At 31.2% G+C, this 26427-nt stretch overlaps 2 protein-coding genes across 3 annotated transcripts; one reads left to right on the forward strand and one right to left on the reverse strand.

The window, feature by feature from the left end:
• Positions 1 to 1967: 1967 nt before the first annotated feature.
• On the forward strand, positions 1968 to 6221 carry LOC114375258 (universal stress protein PHOS34-like). Of its 2 annotated transcripts, XM_028333033.1 has the most exons (3): positions 1974 to 2847; positions 5007 to 5054; positions 5807 to 6221. In XM_028333033.1, exons 1-2 carry the CDS (start codon positions 2136 to 2138, stop codon positions 5012 to 5014), a joined length of 720 nt encoding a protein of 239 aa, XP_028188834.1. In that variant the 5' UTR covers positions 1974 to 2135; the 3' UTR covers positions 5015 to 5054; positions 5807 to 6221. The 2 variants fall into 2 exon arrangements, with proteins under 2 accessions (XP_028188833.1, XP_028188834.1); XM_028333032.1 differs by lacking the exon at positions 5007 to 5054 and having other exon boundaries at positions 1968 to 2847; positions 5807 to 5977.
• Positions 6222 to 18729: 12508 nt separating this feature from the next.
• LOC114373189 (zinc finger protein CONSTANS-LIKE 1-like) lies at positions 18730 to 20248 on the reverse strand. The gene is made up of 2 exons (XM_028330715.1): positions 19590 to 20248; positions 18730 to 19242 (listed from the first exon to the last, which is right to left on the reverse strand). Exons 1-2 carry the CDS (start codon positions 20073 to 20075, stop codon positions 19075 to 19077), a joined length of 654 nt encoding a protein of 217 aa, XP_028186516.1. The 5' UTR covers positions 20076 to 20248; the 3' UTR covers positions 18730 to 19074.
• Between the last annotated feature and the right edge of the window lie 6179 nt (positions 20249 to 26427).

Consider the following 26427-nt stretch of genomic DNA (forward strand, 5'->3'; position numbering starts at 1 on the left):
TAATAGGCCCAACTATATTTCTATCTATATTATATAGCTTCATGTTCAGAATTTAAACTACAAAATATTATTTAAACTCAAAAACTTTATTTTATTTGCGCGTCATAGCTACGAATTCAAAACAACAAGAAACCTTGAGTGTTTGGTCTAGTTTTATGAAAAGCGATAATAGGCCTACCCAAAAGGTTGGGATGACTTCCGCTCTAATTGGGCATTTGACTTTCGGAGCCCATGTTTTTTCTGGTCTGTTCTTAACAACTTCTTTTTTTGTGGAAACTGGTCTGTTCTTAAACTAAATAAAGAGATAGATTATTTGTATATGATTTTTTATTGAGAGAGAGAGAGAATAAATATAATTTTTCATAATTAGATGGAAAATTGTAACAAATAATGAGAAATTGGAATGATATATTTAATTATTTGAATGTTATGGATATTTTTAATCAAAATTAAAATTGGACTTATATAAAACAAAAATTAAACATTGATAATTAAATAACTCTCCACTTTTATTCAAAGATAATAATACAAAATTCACTTTACTTACCATATTTAAATTTGATTTAAATATATTTAAGATTCTTGATAAATAACTAAATTTTATTTTGGATTCTTAATAATAAAAAATTATTATTATGAGTACTTGATATTTTTAAATTTTTATTTTAAATTTTTATCGTCAATTAAATAGTGATGTGATATAATCACAACCATTGATAATATTAAAAAAATTAATTTATAAAATAATTCATTATCACTTACTCAAAATAAAAAAAAAATATTAGAAATACAACACCAAATTCTCAATCATTAGCCTTAAACATATCTAAACTTTAATTATTTTTTTTTATAATGTTAGTGGGTTTATAAACACCCTATGATCCAAGACTTGGTTAGACGATAAAGCGTTTTCCTATGTCTCCCCGCATTGATTGGATTAAGACTTGCCTACTATAAATCCAAATCTAGCAGTGCTCCATCAATTAGCCATGCCCATGAATGTAACACTCAAGTCAGATTCAAATTCAATTAATACACCAAAAAACAGCTGTGATTGAAAACATTTTGACAATCCTGAAACCCCGTTTGTGTTTAGCAAGAGGATTCATTTCGTGTACGGTGTACCGCATGGCAACACTCCATTCACTATGTTACAAAAATTGACCCAGGACCTTCGTGTCCAATTGCTAATAAACTAATGTTATGTGCTGTTTCTTTTGGTCTCTTGTCACCTAATCCAGCATTTATCATTTCTGATTTCCAAGAGTTAGCTTTCAACCTCACCTTTAATGAAATCCCTAGGACCCGTCCCTGTTGAAAACTCTTCCTAGATTGTTAGGCTTTTGGCTTCTTTTGTCCTCAACAATGTCTCATGCATGCCACACATGACTTTACATTTTAATGAGTTTCCACTAACGTTACTTAACAATAACACCATTATTATTATTATTATTTTCTGTTTATAGTATTGCTATAAAGTCATTTCTACTATAAAAAATATTAATATTTATAAAAAATTATGAGCGATTGAGTGTACACAATTAATTTTTTTTCATAATTTATTTCATACTCAAACTTAATATTTAAATTCTTAATTAATTGATTAAAATACACATGATGTTATTATTTATGTTAACCGTTATGGTATAGTAATTAGTTAGATAAAGTATATATTGTTTACTTATAGACCAATAAAAAATTTATCACAATAAATTGTGTTACACGATTTCTCCACCGAATAGCCAAATTGAATATGGTTGATAATTTATTGGTCGATATCGTGACATAAATTAGGTGTGAACGATGAAAAATACAATCAGCAGGCGAGTGGACAATTAAGCATTATCTAATCACCAATTAGTTGACGAAGAAACAGGGACTTAATCCAAAAGTGGAAGAAGCAACCTATGTGAAAAGACCAACGCACCCTTTCACACACAAAACTAAATTTTCCAGTTTGAAAGAGGTAAGAAAATTCATTAATTTCTAGAAACCTCTCATGAAAAGAGTCATTAATCCGTGAGAACCGTGAGTGACTATATATCAATCTTCAGAGTCCTAAAAAAGTTTGATCACTTTCGCATTGACCTATATAACCTTTTCTCTCCGGTTACCAGAACCGTAAGTTGCTGAACATGAACCCGCAATCGCCGGTTCGGGCGGAACCGGAGCCTCCGGTTCCGACGTTCTCCCCACGGTTCGCGCTCACGTCCGGTTCGCAGCGGAAAATCGCGATCGCGGTCGATCTGAGCGACGAAAGCGCCTACGCGGTGCGCTGGGCGGTGCAGAACTACCTGCGACCGGGCGACGCCGTGATCCTCCTGCACGTGCGTCCCACGAGCGTTCTCTACGGCGCGGACTGGGGCTCCGTGGATCTGAGCGCGGCGGAGGACGCCGATGACGGCGGAGGAGGCGACGAGGAGTCGCGGCGGAAGCTGGAGGACGACTTCGACAACTTCACGTCGACGAAAGCGAGCGACCTGGCTCATCCGCTGGTGGAGGCGCAGATACCGTTCAAGATCCATATTGTGAAGGACCACGACATGAAGGAGAGGCTGTGCTTGGAGGTGGAGCGGCTCGGGCTCAGCGCCGTCATTATGGGGAGCCGCGGCTTCGGGGCGTCGAAGCGAGCCGCGAAGGGGAGGCTCGGGAGTGTTAGTGATTACTGCGTTCATCATTGCGTGTGTCCCGTTGTGGTTGTGCGTTACCCCGAGGAGAACGATAACGGTAAAGGTGACGGTAACGGTGCTGGTGGTCTTGTTGTGCAGGTTGGGGAACCGGTGGAGCTTCCGCCTGTGCCGGAGGAAGAGCATGAGGTGTATCATGATGCTTCCGATGAGCACAGAGGTTTGGTCTGAAAATTGAAATTCAACTTTATAAATTTTTTATTGTATTATTTATGATTTAATTTTGCATAATGTTTAAATGGTTTGACTAATGATCTTATTTGTGTACATTGATAGCGGAGAGGAATGAGTATTGGACAGAACTTAGATATGTTACTTTCTTCAATCAAAGTTGGCATTTGTCTAAGTTTTCATCTTGACTAGAGAACGGTGTAAAAAGTAGTTATAAATGGATAAAGTTCTCTATAAACACTCCGCAGCCTTGCCGTCCAAGTGGGCGGGCTGTGGACTAGTTCTTTGACTAGCTCCAAGTGAACACTGCAATACCGGCTTCACCACCCCACGCTGCTCATTTGCAATTGAGAGACATGGTGGAAGGCTCTGATATCAATTGATAAGAACCACACCTCAAAAGCTAGCTGTTGGGTAGTAGTTGGAGAGCCCAAGGCCATGAAAAAAATAAGAAGGGAAAATGAATTGAGTTTCTTTCATGAGCTAAAATCAACTCATGTACTTAATTTTTGTGGAAGTTCTCTCGTTTAACTGCTCCAAAAGTTCAAGTGCATAAGTTGATTTTAGCTTATGGAAGAAGCTCAATTCATTTTAATCTTTTTCTTATTCAATAATTATTTATGGAGAAATTTATCCAACAAGACTCATGTCTAAGTTTTGTTGTCCCAAGAGCTCTCTGTTGAGGGGTTTTGGTTTGATGATTTTTTCCGAGGTGATTGTATGGAACTTTACTGTTGGATAAAAGTGTCTGGGCTATAAGATTACGTGTGTCTGGACACATGTTACAAACACAAGAAACCGTGTCAATTTGTTTAAAAACATGGAAGCTATAACTACTAGCTTCTGTCTAAAGTGGGAAACCACATCCCAGGGATGTAACCAAACACATTATAACTTGGGCGCTGAAGCAATAAAGGGGGAAAAGGATTGGTAAGGAAATCTGAAACAGAGACAAAGAAGATTTGGCTTGATGGTTAACGCAATAGCAAAAATTAGAGAAAAACTATATGTGACATTTAAAACATCCTGATCCATATTTGAAGTAACTTGGATAATAAGAAAAGACTACAACTGTAGTGAGTGATCCATGTTTAAGGTCTTTACAAGTTTTACTTTGGCTACCTAGGACCTAACACAATCCTCCTCCTTTATCTGGGTTTGGGAATGACTGAGACCATAGAAAGAGTATTAGGTATGGCCAGCCTATAAAGTGTATCTGTGCTGCTATAGCATTGATGATACTTGTGCTTCAAAAGCATGAACAGTATTAATCTGCAATAGCCCAAACAGCTACCTAGCTTTTTAACAGAAATAAAGATTGAACCCTTTGTCATGCATCAGAAGTCTAATTCTGAATTCAAACTTGTAAATGTGTATTTCATCGGAAGTGTTTGTAGAAAGGCCAGATAGTTATCATTGATTTTTGAAGTCAAGTTTTGCATGTAGTTTACTCTAATTTTAAATGGTTTTATAGTTGTCGACCTAAGGCTCAATCCAACTCCTATCACTTGTTAAGTGTTGCATTCAAGCGTTTGTCTAAATCCATATCCATAACGTGCATAACACTTATGTTTATATTCTTTTCTGTATATGACTGCTACAAGTTAATTCTTGAAGTTAAAAGCTGAAGCTACTAAACTGAGCCGTGGTTGAACACTTACCCATGATATGCACTTAGCAAACTTCACAATTATCCACTATATGCTCCCCACTCATCCCACAATGCTTTGCAATTGGGAGATAACTACCTCTAGGTGTGGGGAACACTTGTATAGGCTGGCCATACCCTAGAGTAGGCAAATTTCACCAATTCCCAGATACACACTAAGGCTAATGTTGGATTTGAGAGGTTTTGGTGGAAACAGTTACTAGAGTGAGATCTTTGCAAAAGGAAATAACAAACCAAAAGATGGATATTTATTTTCATTTTTCATGTTAAGTTCTAGATTGACATGCTACCTGTTGGAATGGTGTTTCCCATAGTGATTACAAAAAAGAATAAAAAATGCAATATTTTTGTTCTTTAGAAGCCATCAAATTATGAAATAACCCAAACCTTGTAGGATTTTATCTATCACTTGGGAGTATATTGTTACAGGTTGATTAGTTTCTTCTTATTTAACTTGCTTATTTTTGGTTTGTGAACAGATGCTTAATGAAAGTATAGAGCAATGTCTATTTCCCTACTAACTTCAGGTAAGGCATGAATAACTTCTGCAATTTTTCAATAACCATTTTATCCTTCCTCAAGTTTGAATACCAGCCATTATCGGATCCTGTTGGATTAAATTCTTTTCTAAATGTATAGAAACACCAATGGATAACTGTTACTTTCTGTGCACTTTCCCATGCTGGGACTTGGACGAGGGAAGTGATAAGGAGTGGTGTTCCCAGTTCTCTCTTTCTGTATTATCTTCTAGAAATATATTTGGTTGGACTATGAAAACCACAACCCCAATGTTATAGAAGACTATAAGTCCACTAACTCTGGACTGATGTTTTGTTTTCTTTACAAGTAAAACTTTCATTTTGTCCATGAAATTGACACCATTGATCAATTTAGTCCTCGACCTTAAGAAAAGCCAAATTTAGTCATTGACTTCGTTACTATCTGTCAATTTAGTCTTGAATTTAGGAAATATCATCATTTTAGTCTTTGATTTTAACTCCTTTCAATCAATTTGATCCCTGCCCAATCTAGTTTCTAAACATTAGGAACCAAATTTGCAGTTTTTTTGTTTGTTTGTAATGTTTAAAGATAAATTTGACAAATGATGTCAATTTCAGGGATTAAATTGACATTTTTTTTTCTCACTGGCAGCTACCTTCTCTTTTTTTTATGACATTTTTCACTTAATAAATATGTTAGCTACTACCTTCAAAGTTTCTTTATATATCATGGCAAATAAATTCAAATTTACAGGCCTTTGATTTTTTTTTTCTTCCAGAAACTGCTCACGGCAGCAAGGCATGTATCAAATGAAGAAGAATGTGTTAGAATTGATAAGTATCTTCGTTGGACAAACTATACATTGTAAAGTGGCTGTTTGGTTGGTTAGCATTTGTATGCTTTTGTACAAGTTTGTTTCTACACTGTTTCAATACCCAGTGACAGGGTTGAATATGCTACCTTTCTACTTTGACGATTGATTTGGAGGCTCTTGATCCTGATTGGAAATCAATTATAGATTTAAGAAACAACGAAAGTTTTATTTTACTGTCTTGCTTCCTGTGAATGCCTGGTACAGTTAATGTTGAAGTAAAGTTGGACGATGACTGAGAATCACAAACATTTTACGTTACCATTTGTCTCGGACGCCTTCCAATAAAACAATTTCCCCGTTTGTTTGCGTTGGATTACAACATGCTTCTAGTTTGCTGTCCATCTTGTTTCATTATGTACTCATTTGTTGATTTTTTTTTTCATGACAGCTTATTCAAATTTGTGCAAATGAAAAAAATTAAGGTTTGGGCTGTGGTGTGGTACTATAATTGAAAATTAACTGATTATAAAGCGAGAGAATGGTTATTAGTGTTTTTAATAAGAGTGCAGATAAATCAACTTGAAAACAAAACATTAGTTTAGCTGAAAGGGAAAATCTCATGAATGCTAATTAGCAATCATTTGCTGAGTTAGTGACTCGTAATTAATCGTGCATCACGTGGTTTACTATCTATATGATTTTTCGGGAATTCTGTCTTGTATAAAATCAACACGCTTGAACTCCATATTATTATGCATTTATGCTTGTTTCAAATAAGTCAAGCTTCAGGGTTAATATGACTGGCTTGTTAGGAGGAGTTGACCGCGAGGGTAGGTTTTATACCACCGGCGACGAAAATTCCATGATTCAACAGTTAAATTAAGTGACCCAAGTACAACGTGTCTTGCTTTGCTTGATTTGGAATTTGACATAGTTTTCTTGATCAATTACAAGACATAACATAACAAGCATTTATTTGCTTTTTTGTCAAATTATGATTCAGTTCAACGATAAAAGTTGGCATTCATGACATTGTCATTTATTGTGGTGTTGTGTGTCATCTCATTTTTGTGGTCCAGTGTCATACCAAGGCTTGAAAGGTGATTCGTATCAGGGTTTATATAAGGGGCTTCTATCGTGCATCCTCATTATTACATCTTACACCTTTCATTATATTCTGAAAAGTTCATTTCCAAATGTAAATTTGCATTCTGAAATAGGCTTTCCGGAATGCAACGAGAGATGTTCAATGCAATAGTAGGAGTGCAAGATATAAATGTCTAAAACAGGAATCGTCTGGTATTACATTATGTACTATATTTGTGTTCTTTCGGCCGGATGGATTGGGTCGGTGCAATTTGTTGACAGTTCTTAATTGGGCCGCACATAGGTTTCTCCTATCTGGACCACTACGGTAACCATTGTATACATATAAACCATCAGCATCCTTTTTTTTGTGTGATAAAAGCAAAGTATATAATTATTTTACAATATATAATTGTATACGTTGGTTACAATTAAGGATGTATTTTACAATACATATTTCAAGATAAATAATGTCAATATAAATATAATATCATGTTACAAAAAAATGCCTATTAAGCTAATAAGTTGTGTTATTAATATATAATTATTTTTAAAAAAATATATGCATTGAACCATGTCAGTAGAACCCAAAATATGTCCTCAAAATGTATCTAATCTAATTTATTGAACTTAAACTCATAAAAAAGAAACCAAGTCGAGTTGGGTTAGCCATATAGGATGGATAATGAACAGCCCTAGCAATGCATAACCTTATAAGGTGTAGGTGTAAATGAAAAAAGGAGAGCAAGAATGACCTCGTATATTGTATATTTGATAAAACTAGGATGATAAAATGGCTTCAATAGATTAGGTTAATTCACTTAACCTACCAAAATGGGGTGGAATAGATTCAAATTTTTAGTCCATTATCAAAATGAGTTCAACCTAATTCACCTTATTTTTTACAAGTTGACTATCTTTTGTCTATCAATTTTTTGCAGGACAAGCTTAAGGCACGTCTCAGAGTCCATAAAGTCAAAGGTTGTAGTGACGAAGATGGACACATTGTATATTAGGGTTTTCACGAGCGAAATTATAGTGGCTTTTAAAAGGGGGAAAAGGTTCACAAGAGCATACCAAGACGATGCTAGATTAAGGATTACTCATGAGGTTCAAAAAGCCAAAGATGTTGATGGCATGACCAATGGTTTGGAGGATTGTCATGAAGAGCTTGCCGAAAGGAGGGACAAAGAGAAGAATTGGAGGAGGGTGTGTGTTAGTTGCTATTCATAAGTTAGTTTGGTATTGAAAATTTGCAAGGAACTAGCATTGTGCCTCCAATTTATGGTTCTTTTTGTAGAAATTATACATATTTTCTTTATTGAGTGATTTTATAGAGTAGAAACTCCAATTTTGTGACTTAATGTTGAATCCAACTTAGTTTCAGGCCAAAGAAGAAAAGGTTAAAGCTGCTAATGACTCGCCTAGTGAGACAGATCCGCTTAGCGAGACATCTAGCTCTCTTAGCGGATGGGAAACCCTAGAAGAGGATAAATCAGAGATTTGCATGCCCAGCGTGCAACCAGTCCGCCCAACAAGGACATTGTCTTTTCTCGCGCTTAGCACGCCCATGCTAGCTTAGCGGATTTTCACTTAATCACGTTCAGCGAGACATGCTCGTTGAGCGAGCCTTCGAAAGCTGAAGAGTCCAAAAGTCTTTAAAACACTGTAGTTGGTGGAGTTTCAGAGGGAGAACCAGTAGAGAGTAGGTAGAGAAGAGTTTTGAGCAACAAAGAGAGTTTAGCTCGGGAAAAACAAAGAGATTTAGGGTTTAGAGGCTGGAGAAGATATTCTCCATCATCTTTTTCCAATTCCTTTCACCAAAAATAGTTTCTTTCTTGTAGTTTAGAAGCTTTTCTTGTAATGGAAGACTAAGTCTCTTTGTTGGGGAGTTACTACCGAACCTCTTGATGTAACACTCATACTATCTATTTAATGTTATTTCTTTGTGTTCATTGCTTCTATCTATGCTTATTTTACATGCGTGTGGCTTGATCACCCATTTGTATGTGTAGTTAGGCTTTTTAGTATTGGAAAATGCTTTAAAACCTTAAAACTTGATAGAATAAGCTAGAAATTTGTATGTTTAAAAATGAAGTGCAGTGATCTAGTTCATTTTACATTGTAGGCTTAGTGCAACTCTTTTAGAACAAGTTTGTCAAGGAATCAAGGACAAAATATAAAGAGAGTTAGGCTCATTCATGTGAAGAATCATGGTTTAAGTAGTTTCTCAGTATAAGAATACGAGGATAACGTTAAATAGAGAAAAACACATTTTATACAGCAAGGGAAATTCAGTAGGACACTCCCCAACGCTTTTAACTTGATAGTTGTCACTTTTTATAACTTTAAATATTCTATTTATGTTCAAATAGATTTTGTAGTCCAAAACCCAACATTTGCCTTATTTCAATCCTTATAAGTGTTTACATATTGAATATATGTGGTCTAGGTGAAATAAATTTCCTGAGGATACGATACTCGGTCTTATCATTTTATACTACTTGTGCGAATCGGTACACTTGTCGACAACAACCAACAGTGTGGTAGTGAAAGATGTTAGTGAGGACAATCAGAGAGAGATGATCATTGGTGTGAGAGAAATAGGGTGTTGTCTAAGAACAAATTGGAACAAAAAAAGAAGAGAAAAAAATTATAAAAAAAACAACCATTGATATAAAATTAAGATTTAATTACTCATTTGATCCATATAGTTTCATCATTTGTATCTTTTAGTCTCTATAGTTTTAAAGTAGTTTTTTTAGTTTTTATAGTTTATATTTTAATTCTCTTTTAATCCTTTTAGTTTGAAAGTAGTTTTTTTAGTTCTTATAATTAGCATTTTAATTTTCTTTTAGTCCATATAATTTGAAAGTGATTTTTTTAGTTCCTATACTTTATATTTTAATTTTCTTTTAGTCTTTACCATCAAAATAAGAGTAATATTATCAATTACAATTAATTACAAAAATATTAATAAATAATTCATAACTAATTTATCACAAGATAATTTGTAATAAAAAAATAGTTGATAATTTATAACTAATTTGTAGTTAATTATTTTTATATATTTTTTTACAGTAAAGAATAACATGTAATTAAAATATAAATTATAGAAACTAAAAATATCACTTTTAAACTATAGGGACTAAAAGAGAATTAAAATATAATCTATAAGGACTAAAAATGTCACTTTTAAATTATATGAATTAAAAAAAATTAAAATATAAACTATAAAAATTTTAAAAAACCACTTTTAAACTATAGAAATTAAAATATACGAATCGTGAAATTATAGAGTTCAAATAAGTAATTTAAGTTAAAATTAAAGAAATCTAACAATCCAAAAAAAATTTCTCATGATGAGAGACACTATAACTTGGGTCATATACCTATTATATAAAGTGAACACCTTCCTTTGAGTTAGTATTATAACTAGTTAGTATAGTAATAAGTCTATATTATCATGTGTGTCATTTATATATGATTATGTATTTGAAATTTAATAAGTTGATAGTATCAAAGTTTTATATGTTATTATTAAATTGTATATTATTTTATATAGTAAAATTGTTAGTTTTTTGTAATAATTACTATAAAATGATATTTATAAGTAACTTTTAATAAATAAACAATTCTATATATACTAATAATATATGAAAATTAAATTCTTTAAACTTTATCATCATGTCACTAAAAGATTTTTGTCATGTATGTGATGTCCCGTAAAAAAAATCATGTATATGATGTAGAATGAATTGATGAAGAATTATAAAGATTTGCATAGAAATTATTATAATCCATTAATCAATAATAATACGAAAAGAGCCTCTCTTTTTTTAAGTACCAAAAACAAGTTTTCAATCATAATAGGAAGAGTCAGCATCCTGTATTATAATTTATCTCAAAATATCTCAAAGTTTTTGTGTCTTTGTGGATTCTTAACGTCACATCAGGAGAACTACTTAAGAAAATCAAACCTGAAGGCTCAAGTCTATCACAAGTTCACAACGTGAGGCATGGTTGAAATACATATATAAAATGATACTCAATATTATCCTCAATAAGATCCAGCTAAGAGACTCAAAAAATTATTGAAAAACTCTTAAGAAAATTTTAAAATGTACCAATTTTTTAAACAAAATAATAGTATAATATAGAAAATATTACTGTATAAATGGTTTTAAAAAATATCTTCGTTAGTATAACCACTATCCAATAAAAAAATTAAATTAATATTATGAATAAAGTTTAATATCTACCCACTTTTATATCGTAATTCAATCACAAATCATCATTTAAATTACTTTAAAATAATTATTTTAAAATTTAACAAATTTATCATATATAATATATATTATGATTAGATGATTATATAAAAAAATTTATACTCTCAATGTATAATTTTTTTCTCCTATAAATATTAGAAGTTTACATAAATAATATAATATATTATATTAACATTAACATAAATATATATTAATATTCTATACTGACAATATTATTTATTAGTATAATATATTATATTTTTAATATATACTCAAAGTAACTATATATATAGTAAATAATAAATTAATTTTTGTTAAACAAAAGATATACTAACAAAGGCTATTCTAACACTAAATCCTTACTAAATGATAAGTTTCTTTTTATGGTGATATATAATCAATTAAACTGCTTGCAAAATGACTTATCCACTGCTTAACTATCTATTCTGATTTCTGTCATCAAATTTTCAAGTCTATCCTTGTTGACCAAGCATCCTCTTGTACGTGGACTTGCTATATCATCTATATATGGGGGCAGAAACTCATCCTTGTATAGCTTCTAAATTTACCCTAATTCCTAGCTCGTAAAATACAAGGGAATTTATTTTGGCTTGCAACTTCCGTCAGTTCCAAACGTGTGCCGGCCGGGGCAGACATGCATGCTGAAAGACTTGTTTCATCTTTACATTTCTCGAATTAATGGGACCGATGGTGGAGCCACGATTATGAACGAACGGACTAACGATATGGCTGAAAATGAATTGGACAACTCAATCACCATATTCTATTTTTGAATTGATAAGTCAACTACATAAGCTGCATCCACAATTTATAGAATTAGAATATCTAACTTGTAAATATGATATGCATGAACCAGTATTTAAGATATGCTTCATTTTTATTTATGACTTAACTTTCTCTCTATATATTTATCTATATCTATTGTACACATGTATATTAAAATTGAATTTCTGTCTGCCAATCAACATTAAAGGATTTAGGTTCATCCTTTAAATTTAATTTTTTTTGTATTTGGATCTCTTTATAATATCAATGTTAAATTAAATTAATATTTCTATCAATTTTTAATCTGACGTGACATCTCTCTAACCAAATTAATAAGATAAACTAACTAAATAATCAATTTGATCTAATAGAAAAACTTTAAGGAACTACCGTATAAGAAATTTAAATTTAAAGAACTAAATTAAAACCAAAAATGTCTTTCAAAAGAAATTAAAACCTAAAATATAAATAAAGAACCAAAATTTTATTTTAGCCAACTGATGTGTTTTATGTGAATTATTTTCTTACGAGTGAATAAGAACAATCAATCTTGGTCATCATTATCATACATGGATGGGCATATTTGCATTTATCAACATATTAAAAAATCATTGAACTTGTGGACTGAGTAACTCTTCCATATATGTTGACTCAACTATCACATTAGCATTAACATTACACTTCAACGAATTGAATGGAATTGATTTTCATCACTAGCTGATGGACCCCCCAAATGAATATATGGCCTCACTTCTCCATGTTCATCAGTCTAAATTTAATACTTTGTCTTAAACCCAGACTTGTATCAATGAACCCTCATCTCTTCTGGAGTCAAAAACTTAAAGCATACACTTTGTTCAAAGTCACTTGATTGGTCCCTCAAACAAAAACTGAAAAAAGTAGGGTTGTTTCATTGCCTTCCTAATAATCTTTGCAACTCTACTAACAAACTCATTTTTCAAGCCTCTCCTATTAGTATTTACACCTTCACACATCCAACTAAGATCTATTATTTATTTGGAAACATGGAATTACAGTCCAACAAGAGTATTATACAAATTTTTAAAAAAAATCAGCAGCATAATTCCTATATTTTGAACAGTTTCCATTTGTTTTTTTAAAAAAACATGCTTTTTACTAACAAACAACAAACGCATGCATATTTCTCCATTACCAGTACATAATCAAACACTGTATCTTAGAAAAGATCACATCAATCGGTACATCAAGTAAAACACATGCGTAATTCCTAAATTATCAACACCCAATTTAGCATCTTATATCTCAGACAGAAACATATTGAGTTTTGGTCTCCACTAACAAACAAACATATGTATACCTTCTAAAATACTAGCAAACAATCTAACATTTTTGCATCTTAGACAGAAACAAACTTGTTATTTTTTTTCTCTCCACTAACAAACAACACATCAATCCACACAATAACTCAGTCTGGACCATGAACAAACTTGCATTAAAGTTTTCTCTTTTCTTCAATATGTTGTGCAAGCCAAGTCCTTAGCCACGAACTCAACATGTTATGTGAGAATTGAGACCTACCTAATGATGTGGGTCAAATGGTATCATATGTAGAGTTTGAGTAAATATTTGGTTTGATTCTCACATAACACTTCTTTATAAAGGGAGAGAAGTTTTAATATAATTGCAATGAAGCCTCAGACAAAAAAGTAATACCATAGTTGATTTAAAGAATCAAAAGTTATAAAAATACATCAAGATTATCAGAGTAAAAGGTTCTAATTAGGATGATTTAAAAAAAAGAAAACGAGACTTACAAACACAAATATATCTTAAAAAATTCTTTTACAATTATTGAATTAGTTGGTATATAATTGGTTCATAATAACTGAACAACTTACATGAGAGCTCGATAAAAGACTAAAGAGAATGCTTCGTCCTCCCAGTCAAATAACACGAAAAGACTCATGCATGTCCGTGACATTGTTCAGTTAATGATTCTTAGGGGATACAATATCAAATATTATAATTGTGTACTTAATACTAGAGAAAATTAATCTTTAAGTAATTATTGTTAAAAATAATGAAATAAAAAAGAAATTGAGAACTATTATCCTCTAAAAGATAAAATTTCCACACTAAAAAAATAATTAATGAAGAATAACTTTTATAGTCGCATTAGATGAAAATAAAGAATATTCTCAAGAAACATTATCAATAATAATAAGATTAATTTCTAATTCAAAGACACTCATCATTTTTATTATAAGGCTAAAAAACAATACTAATTAACTCATCACACCATCATGGATTATCATAAACATTTATGAGTCATATATATACAATTTAATAGTTTATAAAAATATCATTCTAAATAATTAATTAATATTCACACTCAAAGAAACATTAACACAGTAACGAACACGAAATAGGGCATTGAACTCGTCATCGCCATAGAAAGTACACAAAGGTTGAATTGAAAATTTCTAAAGCAGAACACTGAACAGTGAACACCAATATACACTGTACTGTACTACAAACACGGGAAGAAATGAATAGTTGGAAAAAATTCTATTGTCGTTTTCGCGCCACGTGGTCGTTGGTCAGCGCAATTTTACATATTGCAATGCATCAATGGACGGGAAAATAAACCACAAAGAGAGATAGAGGATCAGGATCCATCGTCAATCGTTGTCAGTAGATAGTGGCAAAATATGAAAGAAAATCGAGTAGAAACAAAGTGCCAAACCACCACCACACAACCCAAACACACTCCACACACCCCAACAATTCTCCACCACAAGATGAAAACTAGCCACTACCCTCATACACATCTCCTTCTTTTTTATTATATAGTTTATTTCTTTTTCTTCTGTGTAGACATTAGACAATAGTACTAATTCTTTTATCACTTTCTCATTTGCGGTTGTGGGTGACTTGATTACATCGCCTAAATTAAAATCACCAATTTGATTAAATTATGTGATTAGACTAGGTTGCTTCCTCCTTGTGTGCTTCTAAATTCGAATGGTTAGTTGATTGGCTGAGATTTTGTTTGTGAACCTCCCTCAGCCACAACCTCTCTTGAGGCTATTAAAATAGCTTTTCTTGCTTCGTACGACTTTTTTTTTTTATTTCTGTGTTACTATTTTTAACTTATTATAGTATCAATAAGCTTCAACGTAGATAATAAGTTCTTTAGTGTATGTTTGGAATTTCAATGCAAAAAAACTTTTAAGATAAAAACAATTTTATCAAAAAATTGAGATCTTACTTTTATTTTTTGAAATATGCATTATCATAATTTTAATTACAAAACAAATATGCATTTAAATATGCTAATAAATGTTGATTTTTTGAATGTGTATATGAAAAAAAAACTTATTCCAATGATCTTAAAAGATTAATCCGTAACTTTTGAGTACTAAGGTATACAAAAGAAAAGAAAAACTTTTTTTACAGTGATGTGATTGGCATGTAGAAAGCTTTGCCCCACATGATGTGATTGCCGGCCGCGCCAGCCATGATTTGCTCTGGCAGTGCATTGAGGATGATGCTCATGCAGTGCGAATCAGTATTTAATTGTGTTAATTATTTAGTAATTGTTAATTGCATTTTTATAATGATGGTAATACTAATCCAGCCAACTAATCTTGGGCCAAGGAGACTAGCTCCCAGATATTTGGCCACACATTTAATGAAAAAAAATGAAAATATCTCTCTTAAAATAATGTATTTTTGGTTAGAGCATATCAAAATGTGGCTAGGCGTAGGCAATGCAGTTACGACATTGACCGTGTACGACTATCGGCTGGTGAGAGTAGATATTAAGCAAATCAAGCAACTAGGTGCAAATTTTATGTGTGTAGTTAACTTTACAAATTACAACACATTAAATTTATGGATGATATTTGGATTCTATTTTTGTAAAATACATCTTTAAAAAAGAGATCAATAAAATCCATTGATAGATAGTTAAATTTTTTAAATATTTTATCAGCATTCGATTCTTTATTAAGGGTTTGACTCTTTATAATGTGTATGAAAAAAATGTTAAAAAAATTAATCTTTGACTATCCATGATTCAAATAATACGTTTTTAAAAAAAAGAAAAAAACTTTGAATAAGACTAAATTCTAAAGTAAGAATTAGTTTATAACCATCAAAGCTCAAAACCCATAAAGACATCTCGAATGGGTTTGAATTCTTATCGTATGTATGGAGAATATTTTATCAAAAAAATTACTTTAGTAATTTTTATATTTTTTAAAAAATTAATCTTTGACTATATATAAGAAAATATCTTTGAAAACAAGTAAAAAAATTTAGTTATATTTAATAAGATATTTCACTTAGTTTTTAGTTATTTTTATGAGTAGAAAAACTTATTTGATTGTTCAATAAATATTTCTTTTTTAATAATTTTTTAAATGCTACTAAAAAAATTATTTATTAAACAACCAAATAAATTTTTACTAGAAAATTATCTGAAATATATTTTCAAATATAACCTAAAGATATTTTAAGGCTATATTCGACAAAAATACCTAGAAGTTGAAAGTTATGAGAATTAGAAATTAAAAATTGAAAAACTAGTTTATTAAATCAGAAATGTTCAATAAAACTACTTGTTAAAGTAGTTAAAAAGTATAAAATAAGAAATAAATATATTTATATTTTTATAATTTATGTTACATTTTTTTCATGTTAAGTATTCTATCATTAATCTTATATTATATCTTAATTTTTTTAATTTAGTTTAAAATAATATAAAAAATACACTTAAGTAGACATTATATTTTTATTATGTTAATTAGTGTAATAGTTAAAATAAATCATCTAATATAAAATTATTCAAAAAATAATAGATAAAATATAGTGTTGAAATAATAAATTAAATATTATTAATGGTACAAATAAATATTGTAACATAACATGTAAAATATATTAACGGAAGAATAAATAGGAAATTTAATAAATACATTAAAGATAAAAAAAAGAAATATAAAAACTAAAAACTAACATTTTAGAGAATGTTATTTTAAGTAATATGTCAAAAAATACTAACCGAACAGTCAAATCAACTTGTTAAGTAATAAAAAAATATAAAAATTTAGCTGAAATAACTTATTAAGCATAACTTAAAATAACATTTTAAAAATGTTAATTTCTAATTTCTAACTTTTATATTTTTAATTTTTAATATATTTATCAAATTTTTGTTTATATTTTTTAAATAAATTATAACTTTATTATTTTTTGACTAATTCAAGCATTAATTTTATATAATACTTATAATTTAATAAATTAATTTTTAACTTTATGCTAATTTATGAAATTTTCAAAACATAACCTTTAAGTAAGACTAAATTTTGAACTCGGAATTAGTCACATACTGTCATACTTACCAAAAGATCTAAGTTTACGGGAACATCTAGGAATCAAACAAAAAAAAAGAAAAAAAGAAAAAGAAGACCCTAATTATAATTTAAAAATAAATATAACCTTGTGCAACTTAAAAACGTGACACGTGAAGCATCAAGCATGACATGGTAATTTGAAATTGGGAGATTCTTATTTATTTCTTAATTCACATGGTTGTTGATAGGTCGTAACCAACGCATTAGCACAAACTGCTACATCGAAGCAACTTCCTCACACGCAGAATTTTTGCTTTCCAGAGCCACAGGTTTAGCTGCGTGTCTAACCCTGCTCATCGCATTTTCACACACGCTTTTCTCTTTCTTGGTTGCACTCCGCTTCACACTTCAACCCATTCATGCCATATTTTTATCACAATTTTTATTGGTTCATATGTTCTGTATTTTTTTTATATAACAAAGAGATTGACATGTCAAATTGGGGAGGCGGAAAATTCCTTTCTTGTTTTAGTTTATATTATAAAATCAAATAAAGTTTATATAACGTAAAAAATAAAAACAATTTACTCTATGAAGAAAAATAATAAAGTAAAGAGTCTAAATTTCATGTTAAATTTTTTTGAGAGAATAAATTTATTTATTTTTAATTAATATAAAAAGTATGAAATTTATTTATAATTTTTCTTTAAAACATAAAGTGAAAAGAAAATTTATCACGTGTGTGAGTGTATCATCTTATATATTAGCCTGATTCAATTCAAAGAAACTTTTGATAATTGTGAATTTGAAATTGAAATTATACTGATGTATTTTAAAAATGAGTTTAAATTATACTTCAGGTTGTTCTAATTCAGTTCGATTTCATATTGTTTAAAGTAAAAAAAATTAAACATTTATATAAATAATAAAACTTAATGGATAATACTTTGATTTGGTACCATATTTATATCATTTATCTTGAAATAAATATTATAAAATATACGTTAATTATTATTACATAATTTTTCTACTACTAAATCTTTTATAATATACAGTATTAAAATGAAATGAACTTTTCATCTCATGTCATCAAATCATAAAGTTAAATTCGAAATTAAAATAAACAACCTTAGTAAAAATTCAAATCGAATTAAATGTGTCTCACGAACACTCCTAATCAGTGGTTTAATAAATTTACTTGGAAGTCAAAAGAAAATATCTTAAAAAATCGACAGCTTCAATAATTTCAGCCTAATTTTTACTTTTGGGCGCGAATTGCAGCCTGATTCATCTCTACGTGTCAAAATTCAATGTTTCATGCTCAGCATTACTATCCAATTAATTGACTCCCAATAAACCAAAAGAAGCAAAACACCCTAAGATAAACGAATATAATTAGAGAATTTGATATCATGAATAAGGAATCACATTCATTTGCTTCGTGGTTTTTCCTATGTATTCATCACAACATAAAGCATCCTCACCTACTTATAAACAGAAGAAGAAAAAAATGTTATTTTACAACAATAAAATAGAAGTAAAGAGTTACATCACCCCCACAACCATGATCCTCAAAATATCAAAACAAAAAATAATAGGAATAATAAAAAAAACGATCCATACACTTGATTGCCATTATCAAAACCTGAGTGCTGTAACGTTAGAGAAAGTTAATAATCAAAGAGCCCATAAATAATATCCAATGGTACGGCCCCGTAGATCACGCGGTTGAGATTCCTCGTGTCCCTTCAGATCAAACGTCTTCAGATGCTCTATCACCACAGCAACCGTCTGGAGACGCCGCTCTAGCACTCCGTTGCTCAACCGCCACATCATCGGCGGTTCTCCGCCGCAACCGAACCAACCAACCTCCTCTCTCCACTTCGCTCCGTTCACATCCCCAATTATTCGAATTCCAACCCTGCAATAAAACCAATCAATTAATTTTAAATAAATTTTAAAACTTTTTTTTATCAACAAATATTAATTAATAGTTGATTTTTTGTTAATTTTTTTAGTGGAGATTCGAACGGCGACCTCTTCTTCCTTCCATTTCCCACTTATATCTCCATCTCCTAGTGCTTGTTAATCGTTTGAAAACGTGAAAGTTGGCAAAATTGAACAAAAAAATAAAGAAATTTATTTTATCATATAACATGAATAAATGAACGAATTATCCTCTTGTATGGTAAATAATTGCAATTACAATTACGAAATTTATATATTAAATTTAAGTGATGCAAACTAAAATAGTAGTTGAATGCATACCTGAAAATCATTGTCCTCCTGGCGACGGCGTTTCAATGTGGTCGAAACCTCGTCCACGTTGTTGCACCGGCTAACCGACTCTTCGCTGCTGGAAGAGCTCGGGGCTGGTGGCGGCGGCTCGGAGGACCAAGGGACAACCTGGTTGTCTCCGTCCTCCTCGTCGGCGGCAACCTCGTCCTCGCTCTCATCGTAGTCATCCTCATCGTCGGTGTCTATGTCGTCGTCATTGCCTCCTTGGCTCTCTTGACCTTGTTCGGTGGTTCCGCCGGCGCATCTCTCGCACAGCGAGACGGTGTTTCCGAGGGCGGCGCCGGAGGCCTTCCACGGCGTGGGCGACTGGCACGCGTGGCAGAGGAGCGTGCGCGTGTGTCTTTCCACGAGGAAGTTGGCTCCATGAACCTTGGCGTCGCAGTCCCAGCATAAGCTAGCCTGGTCCGACTCGCAGAAAGTCCGAGCCGGAAGCTTGCACAACTCGCAGTTCTTCATCTCAAAAACCAATTATTTATGATTCAGATTTCAGACTCTTCTCTTCACAGCTTTTCTTCTCTCTCTATCTCTCTTTTCCTCTGCTTCTTTTTTGTTCTGAAATTTTCTCTCTTTCCTCTGCTGGTACGGTATGGTTGAATGGGCGTGAGAAGGAAGAGAAGAGGAAAGAAAGAACAAGTTGCTGAGATATATATAAAAATAAAATATTAATCCTTGTTCATAAGCAAAACCCGAAACTGCCCTCTGTCTATTTAATAGTCCATAAAATACTAAAGTAATTTTCACTCCGATTCTTATCTGCCTTATGATTTGTAGAATGGAACAGCGCGTAAATTAAATTATAGAAATGTTTCCACCGTTAGTTGGGTCTGTGCCTTTTAGGATTATGTGTGAACAAGGATTTTTTTTTAAAAAGAAATTGTTTAATCTTCTACTTTTGCGTGAGATGATTTAATAACTTTAAGACGTGTATTATTTATGATATACTAATATGGATGTTGTCGCATCTCCAAGTATTTAGTAATAGTAACCCCTCGTCCTTCCCCCAACCCCAAGAGTGTGTTCTTTGGGTTTAATGAGTAGTTGTTATCTGTGTGAATTATGATCCAATTCCAACTATTATTATTTTTAAAACAAACGAAAATGAAGAGCATGACTTTTTTTTTTTTTATGGTGTGTTTGATTTGTATTTTTATTTTTTTAAAATTATTTTCATTTTTAAAAGATTAGAATTTTGAAAACATATTTATTTTGAGTTCTTGATTTATGCTTTTAAGAAATAAAAATACTCAAAATACGTTTTCAAAAGAAAATCTATTTTTAGATTTGTTTAAAATTACATTCCTTATATCAGTTTTCATTTTATCCAAAACGAGGAGATTCCTGATTTCAACTAAAAATACTGAAAACGAGATTTTTTATTGTTTTCAATTTTTGATTTTTTTGAGAAAAATATTTTCACTGAAAATATTTTCAACAATCCAATTAAATGTATTTTTATCATCATTTTTTATTTTCATTTAAAATAAAAATAGAAAACAATCAAACCAAACACATGTGAGCTAACTTGAGAAAAGAATAAATCACGGTATACATTAGTATTGACTTATTTCAATAAATTGGAAAAAAAATCTTCAAAGTATTGTTTTTATTTTTCTTAAGAAATTCCATCATCAAACTTATAAATAAATTAATCAATTATTTACGTAAAAAACGTTTAAATTAATTAGAAAATAAATAAATAAATAAAGTCATAGGTGCATACCAGGTGCAATGTATGTAGAGTTGTGGACCTTATGCATGGAAGGTCTTATCACAACTAAAAATCTCTGCTCTGTGTTACATTAGCTCAATTGATTATATATATAAAATTCGGTGTTATTCACTTTTTCTTCTTTTTTTTCTTAAAAAAGCTTAAAGAACATTTCGTAACATTATTTAGATGTGATTTTCTTTCTTGTTTAATTATGAACTTAATTTTAATTATAAGATGCTAATAACGGAAAACAAAGTTTTTCTTTTTTTTAGAGAAAAAATCAAGGTTTTTGTCGGAGAATAAAATTCACATAAAAAATAGTAGTTTTAATTTGCGTGCATATTTAAAACTTTATCTTCATTATCACGTATAGAGCTGTTTTAGCTTCTATAGAATAAAATGCATTTTTTTATCAAACAAATAATGTAGTATTAAACTAATAGAAATATATAACTTTAGAAATGCCACAACATTTTACTTTAAAAATAGAAGTCACGAAAAGAAAAATAATTATTCAGATAACATTATGTATTCATACTCACAATTTTTTACATATTTTTTTTATATAAATTTTGGTAGATACTCTATAGCGAAAAAAAGTTTGAGTAGATACTACACGTATATTAGACGAGAAATAATTTCGTTTGATTGAAAAAGAAATATGATAGATTTCAAAGTTTACTCTTTGATTATACCTAATACTTTTTAATATTTGAACACAATATCAGTTGTTAAGATAAAATAACTTTGTACTTGATGATATTTGATGATATTTTAATGTCAAGCGAGATAATGTTCATTTTGATGTTTGATTATCCATTACAGTTGAATAAAATAAACAAAATGTTGATAAATTATATTTAAAGCCAACTCTTAAGTAATGTGAATATTTTTTTTATATTCGGAAACAAATAGTTACATATTTTGATAAGTTAACAAATAAGAATAATAAAAAAGTATATAGAAGAAGGAAGCAAAGTGAGGAGTGGTTTTGTGGTGTGCGGGGACGCCAGGTGTCTGCATGGAAGGGAACAAGAAGGTTTGAGTTTTGTGTGGTGTTGGACCAATGGACCCCAGACTCTAGTCCATGCATCCCACGCCTTATAAGCATAAATGCTTCTTTCCTTTGGGCTTATTTGATATTTTTCCAGGAACAGTAATACGTTATGTACGTGGCGCTTAGGCATCATGGAGATTCCGATTTGCTTAGGTGGCTCCATTTCATTCACTCCGCCATCTGGATTTAGATGTGGTCATGTTTTTCTGATTTGATTTCCCTCTCTCACCAACTCCATAACTTGTCATCCAAATCACAATCGCCCATGCCCAAACTGCTCTTCACGCGCTTTCAGCACCCACGTGCCCTCTGCCACCTTTGCCATTCCTATTGGCTGCTCCTTTCTTCCAAACTATGTGCACTGTTTTCTTTTTTCTTTTAATTTGTTCCTGTGTGCGCTTATGGCGAACGTGGACAAGAACAACGCCGTTTTCGTGATCGCTTTCTCTCTCTGAATATGATTCCGGGGAAGGAAGGTTTACGACCCCAAGTACGCCACTAAGTCAACATTGGCGGGGTTCCTCTTGTTTTAGAGATTTGAATATTCCATTCCAGAATGGACGTTGCAGAGGGCAAAAAGAATTAGCTTTGTTTGTGAATTCTAGTTACTGCAGGAGGTTTCATGTTGATGGACCATGAATTTGGGATTTTTTTTTATCCGTGGAAAATAAAAATCAAAGATAATATCAACCCTTTAGAATAACTCACCCACCATATTTCAATCAATTAAACTATGTGGGCTTTACAGAATATCTATCCTTTATTGGCTGATTGATGAAAGTATGACGTATTTAGAAACTATTTATTGAAAAAAATAATTTAGAATTATATTATTGAATTAGGATTGTTTTGATCAATTAACAGGTTAATCCGTTTGTTAAATTAAGAGTTCAGTGTTACATCAATATTTTAATTTATTTAAAAAATTGGATTGGCAAGCAATACATATGATATTAGGGGTGAATATATGGGGTCAGGAAATGTTAGGTGCATCCAGCAATATTGCTGGTGCACCTAGCAATTAGGTGAATATGCAAAACTGTCATTGTGTCAAAGTTTGAAAATAAAACTAATTTAACGAAAGAATAAATTGTTGTACCGGAACAAATTATTTTAATGAAAGAACCTTCTTTTGAAGAAGCTACCGGAAGAAGGTTCTTCCAATAGAACAATTTGTTCTATCAAAAGAACCTTCTTCCGGAGAAGTTACCGGAAGAATTTCTTCCAGTAGCTTTGTTCTTCCAGAAAAACCTTCTTCCAGAGAAGCTTATTGGAAGAAGTTCTTCCAGATAAACAATTTATTCTTCCGGAAGAACAAAGTTACCGGAAGAAGTTCTTCAGGTAACTTTTCTGCACCAAAGTTTTTTCGGATGAACAAATTGTTCATCCGGAAGAACCTTCTTCCAGTAACTTCTTTGGAAGAAGGTTCTTCGGTAGAACAAATTGTCCATCTAGAAGAACTTTCTTCTAGAAGAAGGATTTTTTTTTTAAATTAGTTTTATTTTTAAACTTTGGCACAAGGACAATTTTGTCCATTCACCTAATTGCTGGGTGCATCGACAATGTTGCTGGGTGCACCTAGCATGTCACTATGGAATTGCTGGGTGCATCGACAATGTTGCTGGGTGCACCTAGCATGTCACTATGGAGTCGAGTCCCCAAATCCGCCTGCGAAACCCACAAATTATGATCCTTACAAAATTTAATCGGTCTCATAGGAAAGGATTTTTGGCCCACGGACTAGCTTGCATAACACAAAAGTCACTTTAAATTTGACGTGTAAGACTTTGATGTTTTATTATTCTTTATTAATCTTGAAAATGTTTGATATTTTATTTTGAGTTTAATGTTTAATTGAATATTTATATTTATATTTTTTTATTGGATATTAGTCTTGGAAATATTTAATATTTTATTGAGAGTTAAATGTTTAATATTTAATTGAACATAATGTTTAATGTTTGTTAGGGCAAATAATGGTTTTACAACTCTCAAGTGTTTTGACTAAACAAACAAGGTCAGTCTTATGAAGAGTCTCAAGACGATAATCATTTTTATGAAGTATACGTGTTTTCATATAATTATACAATAGTTAAACATAGTGATTCATTTCTATCTTAGTCTTATAAAAACATATGTGCATAGTCTCATCTCCTAGTAGGAACAAAATGCACATATACTCAGGGCATAACACGAAAAACATATTCAGAGCATAACCTTGTTCTTAATTTGAAATGTGATGTGTATATTTTCAATGACGGTTTGAGATAATTGTAGGCATTGCACATGGCATATTTGGAGGCAAAGAAACTGGATCAAGTACAGAGAGAGTAATGGGAACCTAGTAAGTTCGCCAATTACTTGTGATTGCATGTGAACGTGTCATTGTTAATGTTGTGCAATCGAGGGGGAAAGTAATGTTAGATATACTAACCTGAATATAATTAAAATACTCATCAGCATTTCCCCAAAGATGTACAAACACCTAATATATATATATATATATATATATATATATATATATATAAAGTAAACAAGAAGCCAGTTGGCGTGTTGTTGTCAGCCATCAAGATATCAGATATTACAAGTGACTCATACTAAAAGTCTTCAAAAATTCCATATAATTGTAGCTAATTAGCTTAACAGTTAATACCAAATGCAGTGGCAAGAAATAAAAAGGAAGAGAAAGCAACCTTCATGTATGCACGCATTAAAATCAAACTGGTATTAAGCCAAGAAAATTGTGCCTGCCATGGAGCATTTGCAAAAGATTCAGCAACTTAAGACTAATATCAATCAATCTAGCAGCACCAATATAGAAAAAGGCAATTCAGCATTATGCAATTACCACTAATAATCACAAAAGTTGAAACTATAAGTCACAAATCTTAATTCTATTTTATTTTATTTTATTTCAAGATCAGTCACTTGGCACAATGACATTATGTAGCCAACCACATTTCACACATCCTGTGATCCATAAAATTACAAACAAGTGTAAAAATATAAAGTCTATAAACTACATAATAAATTTACCTGAAAGTATCTGCAGTCTCTGCATCTGAGAATTGCACCAGTGCCTAGACAGTGGCAGTTGAACTAAGCCTGAAATCTTGCTAGCAAGTAACTATACTATACATGAGATGGACTACATAATGCATCTAAATACATGACTACTACATCTCTGAGATACTTTCAGATTCAAGTTAAAATAACACGAAAAACGTTTAAATAGCATGCATCTACATACATGATTCTCTTGACTGGGACTGGGATAGTGATGATACAAAATGTTCAACAAAAAGAGTAGATTAAAGTTAAAATAACACGAAAAACGTTAATAATGTCGTTATTAGTGATGCCCAGTCTTTCGACGATTATCATTAATTTTAAGTGTCACCTATATATAAAGGAAATCTGCGACGATTAATACATGCATGCATATTTATGTGGTACTGCGAGCGTCAATGGCATATATATATATAAAAGTCGTTCTAAGTCGTCGTCAAGACTCAAGGTCTACGCATTTTGTCACTTCACTTTTGGCCAAGCTCTATCAGCCTACTGCGTTTCTTCTTTGTCTTGGAATATTATTAAACATAGTGGGGACGGGGTTATCAACTTGGTTGTAGCAGCCTACATTAAGTTGAATAGTTATTAGTATTTTAGTATCTCTATTGTATAGAATAAATGTTTATTTACATATAATTAAATATTTTGAAGAAATTATAGATATAACTTTACGGCATGTTTATGACTAATGAGTTCTTTTTAGCCTAGCTATTTTAATAAGGTGTATGAGATAGTTTACGAAAAAACTTACCATTTACCATATTAAAATAGTTTAAACATATAACCCTCTTATAGATTAAACATAAGCATCTGTATGATAAACATTTGTTTACTAAACACTTAATTAAGTTGCTTACCAAAACATATTCTAAAATTAATAAAAATAAATAAATATTCTTACAGTTTTTTTAAAGTGTGAAACATTGCATACAATAAAATAATTAATGACTTACTTTTACTTAATTTAG

Source organism: Glycine soja, chromosome 11, assembly GCF_004193775.1.
Source record: "Glycine soja cultivar W05 chromosome 11, ASM419377v2, whole genome shotgun sequence".
Classification (NCBI taxonomy): domain Eukaryota; kingdom Viridiplantae; phylum Streptophyta; class Magnoliopsida; order Fabales; family Fabaceae; genus Glycine; species Glycine soja.

Excerpts from the sequence above, each read along its gene's own strand:
- LOC114373189 (XM_028330715.1), bottom strand. The coding sequence starts at position 20,075 with ATGAAGAACTGCGAGTTGTGCAAGCTTCCGGCTCGGACTTTCTGCGAG. Across the intron at positions 19,243-19,589 it reads AGGAGGACAATGATTTTCAG|GGTTGGAATTCGAATAATTG; the intron begins GTATGCATTCAA and ends GTTTTATTGCAG.
- LOC114375258 (XM_028333032.1), top strand. The coding sequence starts at position 2,136 with ATGAACCCGCAATCGCCGGTTCGGGCGGAACCGGAGCCTCCGGTTCCG. Across the intron at positions 2,848-5,806 it reads TGCTTCCGATGAGCACAGAG|AAACTGCTCACGGCAGCAAG; the intron begins GTTTGGTCTGAA and ends TTTTTCTTCCAG.